The following is a 20,917-nucleotide window of genomic DNA, read 5'->3' on the forward strand; positions in this document are numbered from 1 at the left end:
TATAGGGAGGCACCTGGCTGGCTATTCTATAGGGAGGCACCTGGCTGGCTATTCTATAGGGAGGCACCTGGCTGGCTATTCTATAGGGAGGAGCCCAGCTAGTCTATAGGGAGGCACCTGGCTGGCTATTCTATAGGGAGGCACCTGGCTGGCTATTCTATAGGGAGAAGCCCAGCTATTCTATAGGGAGGCACCTGGCTGGCTAGTCTATAGGGAGGCACCTGGCTGGCTATTCTATAGGGAGGCACCTGGCTGGCTATTCTATAGGGAGGAGCCCAGCTAGTCTATAGGGAGGCACCTGGCTGGCTATTCTATAGGGAGGCACCTGGCTGGCTATTCTATAGGGAGGAGCCCAGCTAGTCTATAGGGAGGCACCTGGCTGGCTATTCTATAGGGAGGCACCTGGCTGGCTATTCTATAGGGAGGCACCTGGCTGGCTATTCTATAGGGAGGCACCTGGCTGGCTATTCTATAGGGAGGCACCTGGCTGGCTAGTCTATAGGGAGGCGCCTGGCTAGTCTATAGGGAGGCACCTGGCTGGCTATTCTATAGGGAGGCACCTGGCTGGCTAGTCTATAGGGAGGGGCCTGGCTAGTCTATATGGAGAGCCCTGGCTAGTCCAATGCAGTCCTCGGTGGGCTTCTTGCCCCAGTTAACTGACAGGTTCACTCCCATGTAAACGCATAGCAGAGCCCCGTTAATCATCTAGCATTGGGCGGGAGCAGGTCCCTCCGTATAGGTCCAGGCCAGATTTTCATACTATTTTCTCTGGTGGTGGATCAGGCAGCACAATCTAGTGAATGGGTCAAAGTGGATATAATGTATAGCTGCTGTTGAGCGCTGCGGTTTTTCCCTATGGGATTCTATGGGGAGTCTGAAAAATGTTTCAGTGCAAAATCCAAGCCTGGATGAAAAATGCATAAGAGGAAAACGCAAAGAAATGAACAATTTCCAGTGAAACCATTGGAGAACTATGCTTGTGACAACTGCTTCTTCTTACGGCAGGAACCACGTAAAAATGCCCTCTGCCCAGAAGTAAAATGGCCGCTCCGCCGTCAGACGCGCCCAGCAACGCTGACATCACAGAGATATTTTGAAAACACAAACGAACAGGGCGGGGCTACGAGCTGACGTCACCGGAGCAGTATAAAAGGCGCTGCAGCCGGTTTCCTGAGTACGTGTTACACAAGCCCCCTGGTATCAGCAGTCAGCGCTCCGTTCTCACCGAGGAAATCCCATCTTATCGTATGTCCGCTATCCAGAACCTCCAATCCTTCGGTGAGTGGCCGCGGCCAATACGGATCTGTGGCTTTACTTGTATTCGTTATCTACTCGCTCACTTATTAACGATGACTAACGGCGCCGATCTGATCGGGCGATACTTGTGCCCAGATTTGTTTCCTGGAATACACTAAGGGGCAGATGGCAGCTCCCCCATATCCGCGGAGCCGGGGTTCGGGCTATTTCCTAGATGAGACCCGGTATCGTTACTGCCCCCTGGTGTTCGGGGCGCTACTATAGTCTTTTGAATCTTTACACGAGCAGCCACAATGGAGAACGGTCTCTGCCGGTGGCTTCGCCATAATATCGGGATAGAAGGCGGCGACAAGATGGCGGAAGCGGCTGCCGCCTCAGAGGCTGTGTGTCGCAGCTCCTTTCTCTACGTGGTGACGTCACGGGGCGTAGCCGCGTTAGTCGCCCACACGAGCCCGCCCCTTTTCTTTGTTTCTCTCAGACCTGACGTCAGATTTAAAGGGGAATTGGGCGATTTCTTAACTATTGTGTCCGGAAACCGAACCCTGTCCACACGGCACGAACGTGTCCACAATGCGTTTACCCAATGAGTCTCTGACTGGATGCATGTCACTGTGGGCCTGCCCATTACAGGGGTGCTATCTATAGCTTGTGAGGTAGGGGAATCTCTGTATATCGGGTGGTGCAGTTACATAGGGAGCCTATGGAGATGCCTGTGGGCACTGCCCCAACTGACCTGATCCCTGCTGTTGTGAGTTGTCGGTGTTCACAACTCTTAAAGGGGTATACACTATTGGAAAAATCACTTTGTGGAACTGTTAAAGGGGTTGTCTATTACCTGGACACCCCCCAGTAATAGCAGCATTTATTCCATGGCGCTTTACATGTGAATAGGGGTATACGTAATAGGGACAAATACAATAATCATGTACAAGAGGAGAGGTCCCTGCCCCCGAGGGCTCAGTCTACAGGGGATGGGTGAGGGAAGAGCTGGTCAAGCAGCGCTATAGTGGACTGGGGGATGGGTGAGGATACAGTAGGTGAGGGCAGGGCTGGTCATGCAGGACTGAGGGTTATGGCAGGTTGTAGGCTTGTCCAGAAGAGGTGGGTCTTCAGGTTCTTTTTGAAGCTTGTCAAGGTAGGGAAGAGTCTGATGTGTTGTGGAAGACTATAAGGGATGCATGGGAGAAATCTTGGATGGAGTAGAGAAGATCTTTTGAGGATCAAAGGTTACGTGCAGGCAGGTACCAGGAAACTAGGTCACAATGTATGGAGGAGACAGGTTGTGGCTGGCATGGCGTTTCATGTCATGGTTAGGTTAGGGTTTTGAACTGGAGTGGTTGAGTAATGGAAATCCAATGAAGAGAGAGGCAGAGAGGAGTGGCTGGGGAATAGCAAGGTGAGAGGTGGATTAGTCGGGCAGCATAGTGTAGACTAGATGGTAGGGGTGCAAGACTGTTAGAAGCGAGGCCACAGGTTGCACTAGTCCAAGCGGGAGAGGAGGCCATGCACTAGAGTTCTTGCAGCTTCTTGGGAAAGGAATATGAATTTCTCTAAACCTCTGGTGCCGTGCCAACACAGAATGGTGCTGGCACAGGAGGTGAGTAAGAAGGGGCAAACACTCAGATTGAGAAGGTGTCCACAATCCCTTTAACTAGTTGAAGTGGTGTGAGTAAATTCCTGAAGGTGGATTCAACTCAGATTATATTTTTATTTTTCCTCAATAGACCCCTTTGCTGATGCAAGTAAGGGTAATGACTGGCTCCCCGCGGGCACAGAAGATTCCATCCATATAAGGATTCAGCAGAGAAACGGCAGGAAGACCCTCACTACCGTCCAGGGCATAGCTGATGACTACGACAAGAAGAAACTAGTGAAGGCCTTTAAGAAGGTGAGTGTGTGCCGGAAAGGTATGCACAGGCGTGAGCCCCGGCGGTGTGCTGATGCCATATTGTGTCTTCTACAGAAATTTGCTTGCAATGGTACTGTTGTTGAACATCCAGAATACGGAGAGGTGATCCAGCTTCAGGGAGACCAGCGGAAGAATGCCTGCCAGTTCCTTGTCGAGGTGAGTGGCTCAGCCGATTGTGGGACAGATGCTGTCACCAGATGTCCATCAGCAGATTATTCCCCTCTGTTTGGATGATGGCCATTTATTGTGTGGGGGTTGTGGCTATAAGAATATTGGTGACCTGTCTAATGGTGGGTTGATGCCTAGCATCCAATGAAAACCCTGCCTCATAATCTGATATACCTATAGTGATGACTCGCTTCTAAGAATGAGGGAACGTGTATCTTTAAAGTGTACTGATCCCTGTGCTTTCTTTCAGGTTGGCCTAGCTAAAGACGACCAACTCAAGGTCCATGGTTTTTAATCTATGGCAGCAGGGACTCCATTTACAATGAAGATGTTTGCGCCTCTCCCTTGTCACAAGTTTACGACCTCAGACTTGTGACTCCTGTCTTTCCATGGACTGTAATAAACTTTGGTAACTTGCACTGTCTCTGCGGGGCAGTCATATGTTGTATTTCTCTTTTGGTTTTATCTGGTATCCAAACAATATAGTTACAAGTGGATCTTAATAAATTAGAATATCAAAAAGTTAATTTATTTCAGTAATTTAATACAAAATGGAAATGCATATATTATAGTCACTACATACAGAGTGATTTATTTCAAGTGTTTCTGTTAATGTTGATTATGGCTTACAGCCAATGAAAACCCAAAAGTCAGTCTCAGAAAATTAGAATTACTACAAAACACCGGCAAAGGCTTCTTAAGTGTTTTAAAATGGTCCCTTAGTCCGGTTCAGTAGGCAATGCAATCATGGGGAAGACTTCTGACTTGACAGTTGTCCAGAAGGCAGTCATTGACACACTCCACAAGGAGGGTAAGCCACAAAAGGTCATTGCTAAAGAAGTTGGTTGTTCACAGAGTGCTGTATCCAAATATATTAATGGAAAGTTGAGTGGAAGGGAAAAGTGTGGTAGAAAAAGGTGCACAAGCAACCAGGATAACTGCAGCCTTGATAGCATTGTTAAGGAAAGGCCATTCAAAAATTTGGGGGAGATTCACAAGGAGTGGACTGCTGCTGGAGTCAGTGCTTCAAGAGCCACCACACACAGACGTATCCAGGACATGGGCTACAACTGTCGCGTTCCTTGTGTCAAACCACTCGTGAACAATAGACAACGCCAGAAGCGTCTTACCTGGGCCAAGGAGAAAAAGAACTGGAGTGTTGCTCAGTGGTCCAAGGTGTTGTTTTCAGATGAAAGAAAATTTAGCATTTCATTTGGAAATCAAGGTCCCAGAGTCTGGAGGAAGAGTGGAGAGACACAGGATCCAAACAGCTTGAGCTCTAGTGTGGAGTTTCCACATTCAGTGATGGTTTGGGGAGCTATGTCCTCTGCTGGTGTAGGTCCACTGTGTTTTATCCAGACCAAAGTCAGCACAGTTGTCTACCAGGAATTTTTAGAGCAGTTCATGCTTCCCTCTGCCAACAAGCTTTTTGGAGAGGGCAATTTCATTTTTCAGCAGAACTTGGTACCTGTCCACACTGCCAATAGTACTAATACCTGGTTTAATAACCACAGTATCACAGTGCTTGATTGGCCGGCAAACTCCCCTGACCTAAACCCCATAGAGAATCTATGGGGTATTGTCAAGAGGAAGTTGAAAGACAACAGACCCAACAATGCAGACGAGCTGAAGGCTGCTATCCAAGCAACCTGGGCTTCCATAACACCTCAACAGTGCCACAGGCTGATCGCCTCCATGCCACGCCGCATTGATGCAGTAATTCATGCAAAAGGAGCCCCGACCAAGTATTGAGGGCATTTACTGTACAGACTTAAGTAGGCACCAACATTTCTGAGTTTAAAACCCATTTTTTCAGTTGGTCTGAGATAATGACTTTTGGGTTTTCATTGGCTGAAAGCCATAATCATCAACATTAACAGAAATAAGCACTTGATATAGATCACTCTGTGTGTAATGACTATATAATATATGCGTTTCTCTTTTTTGTATTTACTGAAATTCACTTTTTGATATTCAAATTTATTCAAATGCCCTTGAATGTGCAAAACAATAGCAGTCTACATTCACTAATGCTCTTAATTACTGCTTTTGGGAGAAAACGTAGAAAATGGGGAAAAAATGACTAGATGTAGGCAAGTAATGAATGATCAATAGTCATGATGTATGCTGTTAACTGGCGGTAACTCATTTAATGAAAGAGGGATGTTCAAATTAGTAGCAATGGGGATTTCAATAACTGGGGTTATGCATTCTGTGAAGAAACAGCTGTCAATTATGGCCTTTCTTTAGAGGGACAGGAAATTGTGCCTGCTGGGTGGTTTAGCCCATACTTGATTAGAATGGGTGGCTTCAGATATTGAATTGAAGGTAAAATAAATTTGCTTAAGAAGTTAATTACAGAAGGGAAAAACCTAAAGTGCAAGAAATAATTTGTTGCTCAGCTAAAAAGATTTGAAATGCTTTAAAATGGCAAACAAAACTTGAAACGTGTGGTAGGAAAACAAATACTACTATCCGCATGGATAATAGCATAACACAAATGGCAAAGATGCATCCAATGATCAGCTTCAGTTACCTGTGAGTCCTGCGACCTTCAGAAGATACCTATGTGAATTCAGACTATGTGCATGGACCTCTTGTTAAGTACTATTGCTGGGGGGGAAAGTGTGGGGCAAAGGTTAGTTTGCCAAGGAACAACTTGCCTGGCCCCTAAGGAGAAGTGGCGCAACATTCTATGGACAGATGAGAGCAAAATTGTTCTTGTTGGGTCTAAAGGCCGCAGGCAGTTTGTGAGTTGACCCATAAATACTGAATTCAAGCCACAGTACACTGTGAAGACCATACAATATAGAGGTGCAAGCATAATGGTTTGGGGATGTTTCTCATACTCTGGAGTTGGGCCCATTTATCAAGTACCAGGGACCGTGGACCAGTTTAATTATATCAATATACTGGACGAGGTCATGTTATCTTCTTTTTCAACAAGAAATGCCCTTGAAATGGGTGTTTCAGCAGGACAAACACACCAGTAAGTGGGCAACATCCTGGTTCCCGGCCACCAAGATTGATGCTATCAAGTTTCCAGCCCTATCCCCAGACCTCAATCCAATTGAGAATGCTGGGTTTAATACAAAACCTAAGAATGCAAAAGAACTGTGGAATGTAGACCGGGCAGCTTGGGCTGGAATATCTGTTCACAGGTGTCAGATGTTGGTTCTTCTTTACATGGTGTCCTCCGAAATAAGGGATATTCAACTGAATATTCCGTGGTTAACAAGAAAGCGAAGTCTGTAAACGCATTTCAGTTTATACTGTAAATACTCACGTTTGTACATGTAAATACAAGAATGCTATTTACTTGAACAGCTTATTCCTCTTTCAGTTTTAGTTCATGTTTTCATCTGGGGTTGAATGCAGTGCCTTGGTGTATATGGGAATACATCCTCTTATGAAGATTGAGCTTTTTCTCCATTTGTAACACTGCTTTTATTTTGCACATAACTGTATTGCCCAGTGTGTCAGTTTCTACCCCTCAGGGGTGTAATGGTGCTCCTGCATCACTGGGTCCGATCCACAAAATATGACTTCTATCCACATCAGAGCAGGAGGTGAGATGAGCTACATGACGAATGGTTTATTCAGGCTTGGTTCCTTCTAGGATCATGAAGCCGGACACAATGTCTGGCTGGATGTGTCATTGAAGTATGGAGGGTGACAATGGGTTAAACTAATGACAAGGGACATTGTGTGGCTCTGCAGTGCGGGGGACGCGCTGCTGATTACTATTGTCGGCACTACATTGTAAAATGGCAGAAAACAAGCGACGAGTCCTGTTTTTTATTGTATCTAACTTTCTTATTTAAATAAACTTGGTAATAAAAGAAAAATCAGTCGTCAATGTTTTTAACTATTGATTGAGTGTAAAACCTGAGGAAAGGTTGTTCAAATTAAGATCTCACGATTTTGGGATTTTGTTATTGCCAGATGTCTGTTGCAGGGTCAAAGTAATATTCCATGGTGGCCAATGTGGTGGGGGTTTGTGTGAACAGGAGTTTAGTGTGACAACTCATTTTCATTTCTGGACAAGTCTCATGACACGCAATTCAGACTGTGGTGACCGTGCCAGCCTAAGATTGCACATGGCAGACTGAATATGTTCCATCTGAGTGGGCTGATGTCTGGTGCGTCTGCCATGTGTGAATACACCCTTCAAAAGGTTTTGACACCACTCGATCTGGAGTTGGGTGGCACTGCTGTTGCGTTGCTGGTGTCCTGGTAGGTATGGATCAGCATCACTATCTCTAGTACCAAACACTCCCCACCCCTTTCATAAACTACAAGTTGCTCATTAATTTAAAAAAAAATAAATCAAAAAACCTTTTTGGGACATGATTGCAGGTAACTGGCTATAATATACTGTTATGGTACAGTTTCTAGTAGGCCGGTGTCACACTTGCGAGTTATGCGGGTGAGAATAGTCATATCGCCCGACCTGCCGCTGTCCGGACAGGAGCGTACAGTTGCATGTGTTTCTATGTAGTGACACACTCCTGTCTGGTGAGCGGCAGGCCGTACTGGGTGATGCGACGCATTTCTTGTGCGAGTCACTCGCAAGCATGACATCAGCCTCAAACTGAGAATGATAGGACTGCACCCCCAATAATTCCAGGTCATAACTACTGGAATGGTGGTAGTGTCCTTGTCCAGGTTATACCGTGTCAAAGAGTGGGTATACTCGCTCACTGCCACTATCGGGCACTCAGAAGAAAAGAAAAAAAAATGTCCAATGTGAAATAGTGATCTAGGCACTCAAATGTGCCAAACATCACCACATTACAAGGACAGATGAAATTTGAGAACGGCCATCATAGGCCGACACGTGAAATACTCTGCAAATATAAATTCTACAGTTACATCAAACATATATTTGTCGCCTGAGTAATGTAATATTTCAGTGCCGAAGACCGCTGCTTCATATAACTACTTTGAAGTATCTGAAGTAAAGGCCTGAGATGTGAGTATTGCACAATTCTTGAAGGTTTATTGGTGACCTGCAATTATGTTCCTATTATTACCGCACATTCAATCCAGAGTACATAGTTAGTAACAAAGGTATCTGCTGCTGTGTTTAGCACTGATGAATTCATGCCTTTGTCAAGCTGTAAAGGGAGGCGGTGTCTGGTGAGAACATGGCATAGGCTATATGCAGGATAGGTGACAATTTACTGATCATTGGGGGTCCAACCTCTAGGAGCAATCTGTACGACTGGTGCTCCATTCATACTTTATGGTCCTGCTGAAAAAAATGTGTGGAGCTCCCTAGGAAATGGGTGGATCGCAGGTCGGTCACGTGCGCGGCCAGTCCATCCTAACAGGGATCACAGTTCTCCCGCCCGCCCATTGGTGCAGGTCCAACAGCTGGGATCTTACGAAAAGCTGATAACTTGTTTGCATACCCATATAACCCTTTCACAACATGTACATGTACTATGAAAGCGGGCTTAGGGTAAGCTCGCTGCATGCTCGATAGGTAATGGGTTAGTTATAGCCAGGACTCCGCTCTAAGAGCGAATAGTGCAAAGCACCACTTGCGATTGTTAACTCGTTAAATACCACTGTCAAACTGAGTCGCTAATAGTTTGCTATGACAGCTGGGGCTCTGCTGAAGACCTCCACGCTTGTCATTAGAAAGCTCCCTTGAAACCAGCCTGTGGCCGGGCTTCTAAGGAGACCATGATTTTCGCTATATGCAGCAATGCTGTTTTGTTTTGTTTTTTTTTGTCACTGCAATGCCACAAAAATGCTGTCAGGTGGCTTTCACATTTTGTTTTTACTTACATTCAGTGATCCTGTCAGAGGTTCCATCCGAACCCTCTCCCTCCCCCTGCAAAACGTGTTTCGAAGTGGACGGGGGCATTGACTATAATGGAGCAGACGGAGTCAGCGTGTGCTCTGTGTTGCACCATTTTCGGGTGTATACACTTTCTGTAGGCAGACATCCAGACGTAGCAGACTACTCTTTGGTGTCCGCCTGCAGAAAGCGTATACACCTGAAGATGCTGCACGGCAGAGCCACGGTGACTCTGTCTGCTCCATAATAGTCAATGGCCCTGTCGGCGCATACGTTCAAAACGTTTTGCGGCAGAGTTCGGACAGAAGCCCCGACGGGATCACTGAACGTTTAAAATGTCATATCTACCCCAAAATGGTATCAATAAAAACGTCTCGCCCTGCAAAAAACTAAGTCATATAGCGCCATAACCTGAAAAATGAAAACCTTTCTGGTATCTGAAAATGGTGATGTGGCGCCCTGACCTGGTCAGGCACCACTGAGTACTGCTCCCATGCTGGGACAGCGCTTCCAGGTAATTCCAAAGGCCAGAAAGGGGTGTGTACGCAGTCGCACAGACACATAGCAACCAGGTATCCCACACCATTAAATGGGACCCTTGGGTAGACTCTGGAAGAGGCTAGCTTTCAATTCCTGTCAAGGGGTGGATGGGAGGGGCTGGAAGCTAAGTTCCAGTGGTAGTCAGGAAAGAGGAGGAGTGAGCCAGTCTGGGGGTGGAGTGCGGCAGTTGCTGAGAGACGCAGTGACACGGACACCCTAGACAGACCCTACACGTGTGGTAGCTGTTAGCGGGGGAGAACAGTGACCAGAAAGCCAGTCAGAAAGACACCTGAAGAGAGGCAGTCGAGTACGGGGACTGATGGTAACTAGGCACGCACAGGGAACAGGTCCCTAGAGCAGATGTCCATTTAGTGATCTGCTGAACCTGTCGGTGAGGGGACTGGAGGTCCCTTGCCAACCATCTAGAGTCCGAGCCTCAGCAGCAACAGGGGGACCCATAAGGAGATGGAGCGAGAAGCCATCTCACCTGGTCCACGCTGCTGGCAAACGGTCCAAAAAGGGGAGAAAAGGCAGTAGCGACTTTCCTGGATAGATCCCACGGTACTTCAAGTCAGGGGTTATCCAAAACAAGAAGTGCAAGGAAGGCGAGTTAATAGTTACACTCAGAACGGCCTGAAGAAGTTCCTGGTTTCCCCTGGTTTATCTCAGCATCGCATGGTTACCTCACAAAAACATCAAAAAGTGAGCAAGTTGAAAGACTTTCTGGACTGCGACTGAGTTATTCTGTGACCTGTTGTTCTACACACCTGAGCCCCTGGGGCCAGCCTCACTCACGGGAGGCCATACCATCCGACTGCAGACCCCATCAATCCCAGACGCTCGTTAAACCTGTAGTGGCGGTCACCCATAACCCTGACCGCAAACTGTAAGTGGCGTCACGACTCCCATGTAAATAAATCGGACATACCTGTTGCCAACGGTAATCAAGTGGAGCCCCTGTGGCGTCCCAGAGGGTGGAGTGACGTCCCTGAGGCGACCGCTACAGGTGGGCGACACAGTGACATTTATTAATTTTTTTTTACAAAATTCAAGTTTGTTTTTTTTCTTACCACTAAACTAGAAAAAACAATTAATTGGACATGTGTGGTATCGCTGTGATCGTACTGATGAGATTAATCATATTTGTAGGTTTGCTAGATAGTGTACGCTTTAAAACAATTACCCAAAAATTACCAGAATTGCAGGGGGTTTTACAATTTCACTGCACTTGCAATTTTTTTCCCCATTTTCTAGTACACTATTTGGTAAAATGAATGGTTCCATTCTAAAGTGCAACTTGTCCCACAAAAAACAAGCCCTCCTATGTCTATGTGGATCGAAAATAAAAAGTTGAATAACAATGCCTCTTGGAAGGGGAGCAGAAAAAAAAAACCATAGAAACATAAATTGGCCGGGTCGTGAAGGGGTTAAGGCAAGGCAGGCGCATGGATCTGCCTGGGGACTTAGCCACCAATTGTGGACAGAATTAAACACCAACTGGTAAAGAATTGAAATTCACAGGAGTACTAAGATGCCAGCATCACGGTAACTCATCAGTGCACCACAATCAAGTTTTGGGGGGCCAAAGGGAACTGATGCATGTTTCATTTACACTGGGCTGGTGTAGGTTAACAACGGTAATTTAATGGTTAATAGCAGTGATCAGAGCTCCGCTCCACTCTCTGCTGTTACTATGTAATGTAGACACCATGTACTGTGTGTGGAGAGAGTTCAGCACCTAAGCCCTCTCCTCACAGGAGCTGCCCAGTAATCACGTAATTATGTCATATTGCTTTAAGGGATTAACAGGGTTTATCTACTGATCAGTTTAAGAATGACATTACTGGGGCAAAAGGGTTCAGGTGAAGGGTAAGGACTTTCCTTCGAAATGTTAGATGGGAGATAGGTCGCTGTGATCTATAAATGTTAGCAATCTCAAAAAAGTATGAAAGAAATTAAAGCTTGCTTCAGTAAAGGCTTCGTCCTCTACTGTATTTCACATGAATAGGGACTCTCCCTACTCATATAACAAGTAAAACAGTTGCCTGATATATCCCCTCCCCTCCATGAGTCTGAACAGAGAGCCGAGTCTGTCCATGCATTACACTGAACTTCATCTTACTCCATGTGACAACTGAGTGCTCAATCAGTCAATAAATGTCACCTTACAGACAGGACACAATCCTTTATCTTCTTGGTGTCCAAGACAGACCTATCACTGATTGTAAAATAATAGCAAATAACTACATGTGGAGGCTACAATGTTAGTCGTGCCCTCCCTCGTCCTGACATTTACTTCTGCCCCATTACTGCCCTATATGTGATGATAATGTATTTATAGAGGTTGTGTCGCGAGAACATTGACAACCTCATCTACCAAAACTGAGAACCATCCATGATTACGTGTTCTGTTAGCCAGGACCAGATTGTACCGACCGTACAGGATTGGGCCAGATACAGTAGTGGGTTGATGTTCTGTTTCAATGGAGGGTGGTCTCCTGAACATTTTGATATCTGGGCACTAATCGACGACTTTTGGATCATGCTCTGATTATTTGTGCAGTTCCTGTGTCTATAATTCTATAAGTTCCCACACCCGGATGGATAGAATCATGCTTCATCAGACATGATGTACTATGGTTTCATTATTATTCTAGGGGGGAGCCGTTTCTTGGGTGACAAGCTGTAGACCGGCTCCCTGGCGGATTCTTCCCGCCCTACTTCCCATGATATACATGTTGTTTTCTATACATACACATAGGAAGACACCTGTTTTTTTAGGGGAAAGCGAGACAGGGACAAGCTACACCTCGGGTGACTAGTCTAAGACTGGCTTCCTGGTGGCTGCTTCCCATTATATATACGTCGTTCTCTATACATACACATAGGAAGACACCTGTCTTTCTAGGGCAGTCATGGCGAACCTTTTACAGGCCGAGTGCCCAAACTGTAGCCCTAAACCCATTTTTTTTTTCCGAAGTGCCAACCAATCCAATTATGTAAATAGTTGATTGTAACCTTACCTTTGCCGTCTTCTCTTCTCTTCAGCAGGGGGCATCACGCTCATGCATGCATACCAGACGTTGAAGCTGAGCCCCTGCCCTTTCCAGACACAGCAGTTGGATTGATCCCTCTGGAAAAAATTGCAGCATATTAGACAAAGATTTTAGCATGGAATGCAATCAGATGCCACCCAGTAATCCACATCTACATTTGAAAGTCTGAACATCCTGAAATCCCATAAAGACGTGCGAGTTGCTCCCCTCCCCTTTCATTGTGTAATTCTTTCTGTCCCCCTTCCTGGCCACTTCCTGGTAAACATGTCCCCCATCCGGATATATATTTCCTACATTCTGGTATATTTGTCCCCATCATGGCCCCATCCTGGTAAATGTACCCCATTCCTGGTAAATGTCCTCCACTCTGTTAAATGTACCCATCCTCGTAAATGTACCCCATCATTGTAAATGTATCCCATCCTGGCATGTTCCCCCATGCTGTTAAATGACCCCATCCTGGTAAATGTACCTAATCCAGGCATGTTCCCTTATCCTGGTAAATGTCCCCTTTCCTGGTAAATGTCCCCTTTCCTGGTAAATGTACCCCATCCTGCTAAATGTTCCCCATCCTGGCATTTGTCCTCATCCTGGCATGTTCATGTACCCCCATCCTGGCATATTTCCCCCCATCCTTTCATGTTTCCCCCCATCCTGGTAAATGTACCCCTTACTGACATGTTCCCCTTCCTGCTATATGTACCCCATCCTGGCATGTTTCCCCCCATCCTTGCAGCCATGTTTCCCCCCATCCTTGCAGTCATGTTTCCCCCATCCTTGCAGTCATGTTTCCCCCCATCCTTGAGGTCATGTTTCCCCCATCCTTGCAGCCATGTTTCCCCCATCCTTGCAGCCATGTTTCCCCCATCCTTGCAGTCATGTTTCCCCCATCCTTGCAGCCATGTTTACCCCCATCCTTGCCCGTTTCCCCCATCTTTGCATGTTTCTCTCCATCTTTGCATGTTTCCCCCATCCTTGCAGCCATGTATGCCCCGTGCTCTGTTTGCCCCATGCTCTGTTTGCTTGCCCCGTGCTCTGTATGTTTGCCCCGTGCTCTGTATGTTTACTCCGTGCTCTGTATGTTTGCCCCGTGCTCTGTGTGTTTGCCCCGTGCTCTGTTTGTTTGCCACATGCTCTGTTTGTTTGCCCCGTGCTCTGTTTGTTTGCCCCGTGCTCTGTTTGTTTGCCCCATGCTCCCATGTTTGCCCCGTGCTCCCATGTTTCCCCCGTGCTCCCATGTTTCCCCCATGCGCTCCATGTTTGCCCCGTGCTCGCACTGTCCTCCACACCTTGGCACAGCCGCACACAGCTTAAAAATAAAAAAAAAATAAAAAAACTCACCTTGCAGCAGCCGCTCCATTGCTGCGTCCTCAGTTAGTTCAGTTCCCGCACGGCCACAAGACGCCGGCACCGCCTACTGACACTCCTCCGTCTCCTAGGCAACAGGCCTGCGGCTCAGGAGAGAAGGCGTGTCAGAAGGAGGAGAGATGTCGCCTCTGCTCCAACACCACTTTGCACTGTCGGCGCGACCACACAGAGAGTGCAAAGTGGCTGAATGTGGCAACAGCGCGCGTGCCAGCAAAAAGGGCTTTGCGTGTCCAGTGTGGCACGCGTGCCATAGGTTAGCCATCACTGTTCTAGGGGAAAGCGAGGTGGGGACAAGTCACGCCTCGGGTGACTAATCTAAGACCAGGTTCCTGGCGGCTTCTTCCCGCCCTACTCCCCACGATATACAGGTCGTTCTCGATAGACACTGATAGGAATACACCTGTCATTATAGGGGAAAATGAGGTTGGCGAGAAGCCGCCAGGGATCTGACTCTGACTTGTCATTCTAAATGCATGCTCCTCGGCTGCCTTTTCCAAGTATTCCGTAGCATTTCATGTATGGCTACAATAACATAAACTTTCATTCATGCTGCATATGGTGTGGACAGCATGAATCTGATGACATGTGCCCTATTATTCTGCAAAATGTACCCATAACTGGCATAGTGGCAACAATATTGCTCCCCAAAACAGTGAAGACAAGCATGCCCCTTATAGAGCTAGCCACAAGACCAGAGAGAGGGCACTTTTTAATAATTACATTACAGATATGTATGGCAGATTTAGGCCCAGTTCACAAACAGTTTTCTACTTCCATTTATTACCCATTCTGCCATCCGAGACTGAACTGGTAACTATCCGTAACCAAGGTTCTTAACAGCATGGATGCAATGGTTTAACTTTATCATCTTGTCCAGAACCTATCACTTATAGTAAAATAATAGCCCTAATAACCTCCTGAAGAGCGTCAGTCGTGTCTCCTGCTCATCCTCAAATTTACTTCTGCCCCATTACTCTCTTATAATCTGATATCAATGTGTTTGCACTACTGTCTGATGAGGGATGGATTGTAGATGTAGTGATGGTGACAATATTGATCTCACAAAACTCCCCAGCTAGAAGACATTGTACTGATGGTGGCCAAACACATTAGGAGGAAGTAGGATGATGGCTGAACAACTGTTGAATGTCAGGGCCCACATACCTGCTGATATCCATAGTGTAATGTGCACGTGGCTTCCCCAATGACAGAAGATGACAGAGGAGGGAAGGATCTGGACAAACCTACCAATATTGAGGGCTTCGGCCAACAATCCAATGTATGTGGGTTCCTTGAGTCTCCTTTGACATCCTGTGATCCAGCATGTCCAATTTCGAATAGCTGATCCTTTTGTTCTCTAAGAGATAAGCCAAAGTCAAAGATGTCTAGCAGAAACTCCCTCTTAAAAAATACAGGCGCGATCGGGAGAGCGAGAGAGTCTTGTGAGTTAACTTCTTTCTAAACCATCTAGTGTCTATGGGGGACTTTATGGAACCCACAAGCACTTGAATGAGCATTTCTGTCTATAGGAACGTTAATGATCGTTCGTCTTACAGCCATCTATTGTAAATGGGGGCCATACTTGCTCAGAAACACCAGGTAAAGGACAAACAAGGTTTCTGACATTTTTACACAAATGTTTTACGTAGAGTAAAGCCTATTAGTCAATAAAATATGGTCAGCTTCATTCAAGGCAATGGCAGTCTGTTATTGATCTGCTAAAATGATCATTTGTGTTACTATTCACCAGAAGAATTACTATTTTAGATGATGTCATCAGTTTTGACTATCTTTAGACTAAATTGTAAAAACGTAGCTGTTTTCCCTACATGTGTGCCCACAGTAAATAAAGCCATATTATTCCGCAGTCAGCTCTGAAGGCTGTTCTGGTGGTTTGCATTGGCACCAGACATGATAACAGATCTATCACAGAACTATTGATGTCTTTGGCTACAGTGGTGCGTTTAAGGTCTTATGGCAAGATTTCATAGTATCATAGTATCATAGTTTTTAAGGTTGAAGGGAGACTCTAAGTCCATCTAGTTCAACCCGTAGCCTAACATGTTGATCCAGAGGAAGGCAAAAAAAACCCCAATGTGGCAAACAAGTTCCAATGGGGAAAAAATTTCCTTCCTGACTCCACATCCGGCAATCAGACTAGTTCCCTGGATCAATACCCTGTCATAAAATCTAATATACATAACTGGTAATATTACATTTTTCAAGAAAGGCGTCCAGGCTCTGCTTAAATGTTAGTAGTGAATCACTCATTACAACATCATGCGGCAGAGAGTTCCATAGTCTCACTGCTCGTACAGTAAAGAATCCTCGTCTGCAGTGGCGTAACTAGAGTGCGATGGGCCCCGGTGCGAAAGTTGGACCTGGGCCCCCCTTCGGACGTTGGTCAGATGAACGGGTACCTGTAGCGTTCTAAATCCTATAAAGACATATTAATTGCCCCTTCCCCCCCTTCATTATGCAGTAATGTTCCCAATCCTGGTACATATGTCCCCCATACTGGTATATATGTCCCCATCCTGGTATACATGTTCCCCATCCTGGTATACATGGTATATAACGTCCCCATCCTGGTATATATTTATCCAATCCTGGGCCGATCCTAGTAAAAATGTTGCACATCCTGGGCCCATCCTAATATATGTCTCCCATCCTGATATACAGTATATGTTCCTCATCCTGGTATATATGGTCTGGGACTGTCTCTAATAATTTAACAAAAATTCTACTCATCTTGCCTCTGCTCCCACATCACTAAGTGTCCTCTGTAGCGAGCGCGGAGTGGCCTGCAGCTGACATTGGAGTGCGTGTCATAGCGCATGACAGTACTACCATGCGCTGCCCCCAGTCATTGTATGGATGTCAGCTCCCAGCCACTGTTTGCCTGGCAGCGTGTATCACAGTGCAGGGACCCAGAGGGTCTATGTGCTGTGATGCATTTTAGCTGGATGTGCGCCCTCAGATGCATATCCAGCTGAAGTAGGAGCTGGGGTTGGCGTGTCCCCTGTACCTTTGGACCTGGTAACAATCTCTGCGTGTGTGATCGTTACGCCCCTGCCTGCTCTCATCACTCCATCCACCAACTATTGGTTGCTGAAGTCAGCTCATGTTTTGTAAAGATAAAACACGCTCCTAGGACATATTGCATCAAATCTACTTTAGGCTATGTGCCCACATTGCGTTTTTATGTGCAGAAAATCTGCACATAAAACACATGTTTGGAATGAAAAAAAGCAACTGAAAAACGAGCATTTTTTATTGCGTTTGCGTGTTTTTTCACCTACTTCTTTTTGAGCGTTTTTTAGTCATGGCGATCATGGGGGTTCAAGAGCTGTATCCCCTGCGGTCACCTGATCTCAAAGCCAGGACCTGGCTCTCGCTGCCAGGAGCAGTACCCGCGCCGCTCTCGGCAGTTTAACCCTCTAAATGCTGCAATCGATGCGATTGCTGCATTCAGAAGGCAGGGAGAGGCATCGCTTACCCCTCTCTGGCGATCGGGTCCCTGTTGTGCAATCACAGGGACCCGATTGCTGCCATGGCAACCCTGGGTCATCACCATGATGACCCCGGTTTACTGAGGTATGCATCGCCTCACAGACCAGGGCACCTACGTCAGCAGAGTTCCCTGCAACAAGGTCCCGCGGTAAAGACCACATGGCCTAGGTGCAGGAAACCCTGGTGACATCACAAGGTGCACTGAGTTCATGGCGGCGGATCTGCAGGACACCCTGGTGATCCGCAGGCATGAACTCGATTCACCGTGTGATATCACCAGACTTCCCAGAAGCAATGTCCTGCAGTAAAGACTGAGATGAGGAAATGGCTGCAGGGAGCCCCAGTGTCGTCAAAAAAGAAGATAACACACAAATATTCAACGTGGGCATTACACATGCATTTTTTCCTGCATTTTTCACTGACTCCATTGAAGTTAATTGGTGAAAAACCAGGAAAAAATATAGAAACAACTGACACACTGCTTCTATTTTCAGCAACAAAAACTGCAAAAAACAGCGTGGGCAAAGCAAGTGAGGATTCACAGACTTTGCTGGGATGATTTTTCTTTGCTTATGATTAAAAAAAGCAAGGAAAAACGCATGAAAAAAAGCCACGTGTGCACAAGGTCTTCTGTGTATGTAGCAGAGCAGTGCACAGTAATTTAGCTGTATTTAGGAACAGGACCTGGCTGTGCTGCTTTCATCAAACTGCTGCACACTTCCCCCACTGCCCACAGTGTGACTGATTCTGTGGGCTGGCCCCCATCACCTTATCAGCCTCATCCTCCCCCCCCCCAAATCCCAAAGTGTCCAAAGCAGCACCTGAACGGTTTACATTAAGATAACATAGAACGTAAAGGTCAGATGCACTTTCCTGCCACAGCTCACCCCTCTCCACATGGTCGCACATAACTATATATACGATCGGACGCTGTCGGTGACTGCACAGAGCAAGGGGGAGGGAGGCCGAGTATATACAGCCTGGGCTGCTGGGACAGAGGGACACGGTAAGTGCTGCCGGTCACTGCACTGCTGCCCTTACCTGATCTATCTCCTGCAGAGGCCGGCAGCACAGTGTATAGTAATCCCATGCAGAAACAGGAGGGGGCGGAGCTCACGCTGCCCGGCCGCTGCTACTGAAAATGCACGAACAGCGCAGCTCCTCTCACTGACAGGAGCCGGCTGCTGATCTGCTGCGCGGCCCCTAACCCTGAGGGCCCAGTCGCAATCGCGACCCCTGCGACCGCGGTAGTTACGCCCCTGCTCGTCTGTGATTATGATTAAACCTTCTTTCCTCAAGACGTAGCGGATGCCCCCGTGTTCCAGTCGCAGGCCTAGGTGTAAAAAGATCTTTGGAAAGGTCTCTGTACTGTCCCCTCATATATTTATACATTGTGATTAGATCCCCCTAAGCCTTCGTTTTTCCAAACTAAATAACCCCAAGTTTAATAACCTGTCTTGGTATTGCAGCCCCCCCATTCCTCTAATAATCTTGGTCGCTCTTCTTTGCACCCTCTCCAGTTCAGCTATGTCCTTCTTATATATCGGTGACCAGAATTGTACACAGTATTCTACGTGCGGTCGCACTAGTGACTTGTACAGAGGTAGAACTATATTTTTTTCATGAACACTTATACCTCTTTTAATACATCCCATTATTTTATTAGCCCTGGCAGCAGTTGCCTGACACTGTCCACTAAAGTGAAGTTTACCATCCACCCATACACCCAAGTCTTTTTCTGTGTCTGTTTTACCCAGTGTTCTACAATTAAGTACATAATCATAAATCTTATTTCCTCTACCCAAGTGCATGACCTTACATTTATCTACATTAAAATTCAATTGCCACTTCTCAGCCCAATCCTCCAATTTACATAAATCTCCCTGTAATATAAAATTATCCTCCTCTGTATTGATTACCCTGCAGAGTTTAGTATCATCTGCAAATATTGAAATTCTACTCCGCATGCCCCCAACAAGGTCATTTATAAATATGTTGAAAAGAAGTGGGCCCAATACTGACCCCTGTGGTACCCCACTATGAACTGAGACCCAGTCCGAGTACATACCATTAATAACCACCCTTTGTTTCCTATCACTGAGCCAGTTTTTAACCCAGTTACACATATTTTCCCCTATCCCCATTATTCTCATATAATGTACCAACCTTTTGTGTGGCACCGTATCAAAAGCTTTTGAAAAGTCCATATACACAACATCCACTGCATTTCCCTGGTCCAGACTTGAACTTACCTCTTCATAGAAGCTGATCAAATTAGTTTGACAGGATCGATCCCTCATAAGCCCATGTTGATACTTTGTCATAAGGTTATTTTTCTTGAGATACTCCAGTATAGCATCTCTCAAGAAACCCTCAAGGATTTTACCAACCGTAGAGGTTAAACTTACCGGCCTATAATTTCCCGGCTCAGTTTTTGTCCCCTTTTAGAATATTGGCACCACATTTGCTATGCGCCAGTCCTGCCTATAGATTTAGCCTATAGAATCTTAGTGAGGACAAAATTATTTCAATTTTGGTACAATGTTGGCAAAACGGCCACTAATCAGCTATAATCAAGCTTCTTAGCGATCATTTCATGTTAGACCGGCTAACCAGAATTCTTTGCGTACAGAACGATATTAATTCAATAGTTCGGTGCCCATTGAATATCATGTTATAGCTCATCACTTGCTTTCATAGGATGACGTTCTGCCAATAACTATGATTTTAATGCTGGGGAACAAGCTTTTTACTCGATTGTCAGGTGATGGAAAATAAAACATTAGCCTTAGGCTACATGCACACGCTGCATCTTTTTGTGTTCACAAACTGCAGCCAAAACTGCAGCCAAAACTGCACCTTGTCAGAGAGAGCCTGGAAATGTCACAAAAAATGCTTGTAATTATAGGTGCGTTTTTGGTGCGTTTTTCACAATCTGCGTTTTTGCTGGGTTTTTGTGACAAATGTTGACAAAAACGCAGGAAGAATGAACATGCTGCATTTTTTTTTGTCACAAACTTTTGACAAATAAAACGCTGACAAATAAACTGCAATGTGCGCATGACAAATCTGACTTCTCATATACTTTGCTGGGAAGTCAGATGTCAGAAAGTTCTGACAAATAAACTGCAGCCAAAAACGCACCAAAAACGCAGCAAAAAAAGCAGTGTGCGCATGTAGCCTTAGGCTGCTTTCACACTACGTTTTTTTAACATGCGTCATGAACGTTTTTTTAACGCAAAAACAGATCCACTGCAAATGCGTTTTCATTTCAATGCATTTGCAATGGACTCA

General features: G+C 46.0%; 1 protein-coding gene across 1 annotated transcript; it reads left to right on the forward strand.

The window, feature by feature from the left end:
• Positions 1-1,148: 1,148 nt before the first annotated feature.
• Positions 1,149-7,182, forward strand: LOC142311630 (eukaryotic translation initiation factor 1-like). Its single transcript, XM_075350192.1, has 4 exons — positions 1,149-1,278; positions 2,982-3,145; positions 3,221-3,322; positions 3,585-7,182. The coding sequence occupies exons 1-4, from the start codon at positions 1,248-1,250 to the stop codon at positions 3,627-3,629; spliced, it is 342 nt and encodes a 113-aa protein (XP_075206307.1). The 5' UTR covers positions 1,149-1,247; the 3' UTR covers positions 3,630-7,182.
• The last annotated feature ends 13,735 nt before the right edge of the window (positions 7,183-20,917 follow it).

Source organism: Anomaloglossus baeobatrachus, chromosome 5 (assembly GCF_048569485.1).
Source record: "Anomaloglossus baeobatrachus isolate aAnoBae1 chromosome 5, aAnoBae1.hap1, whole genome shotgun sequence".
NCBI classification, from domain to species: Eukaryota; Metazoa; Chordata; class Amphibia; order Anura; family Aromobatidae; genus Anomaloglossus; species Anomaloglossus baeobatrachus.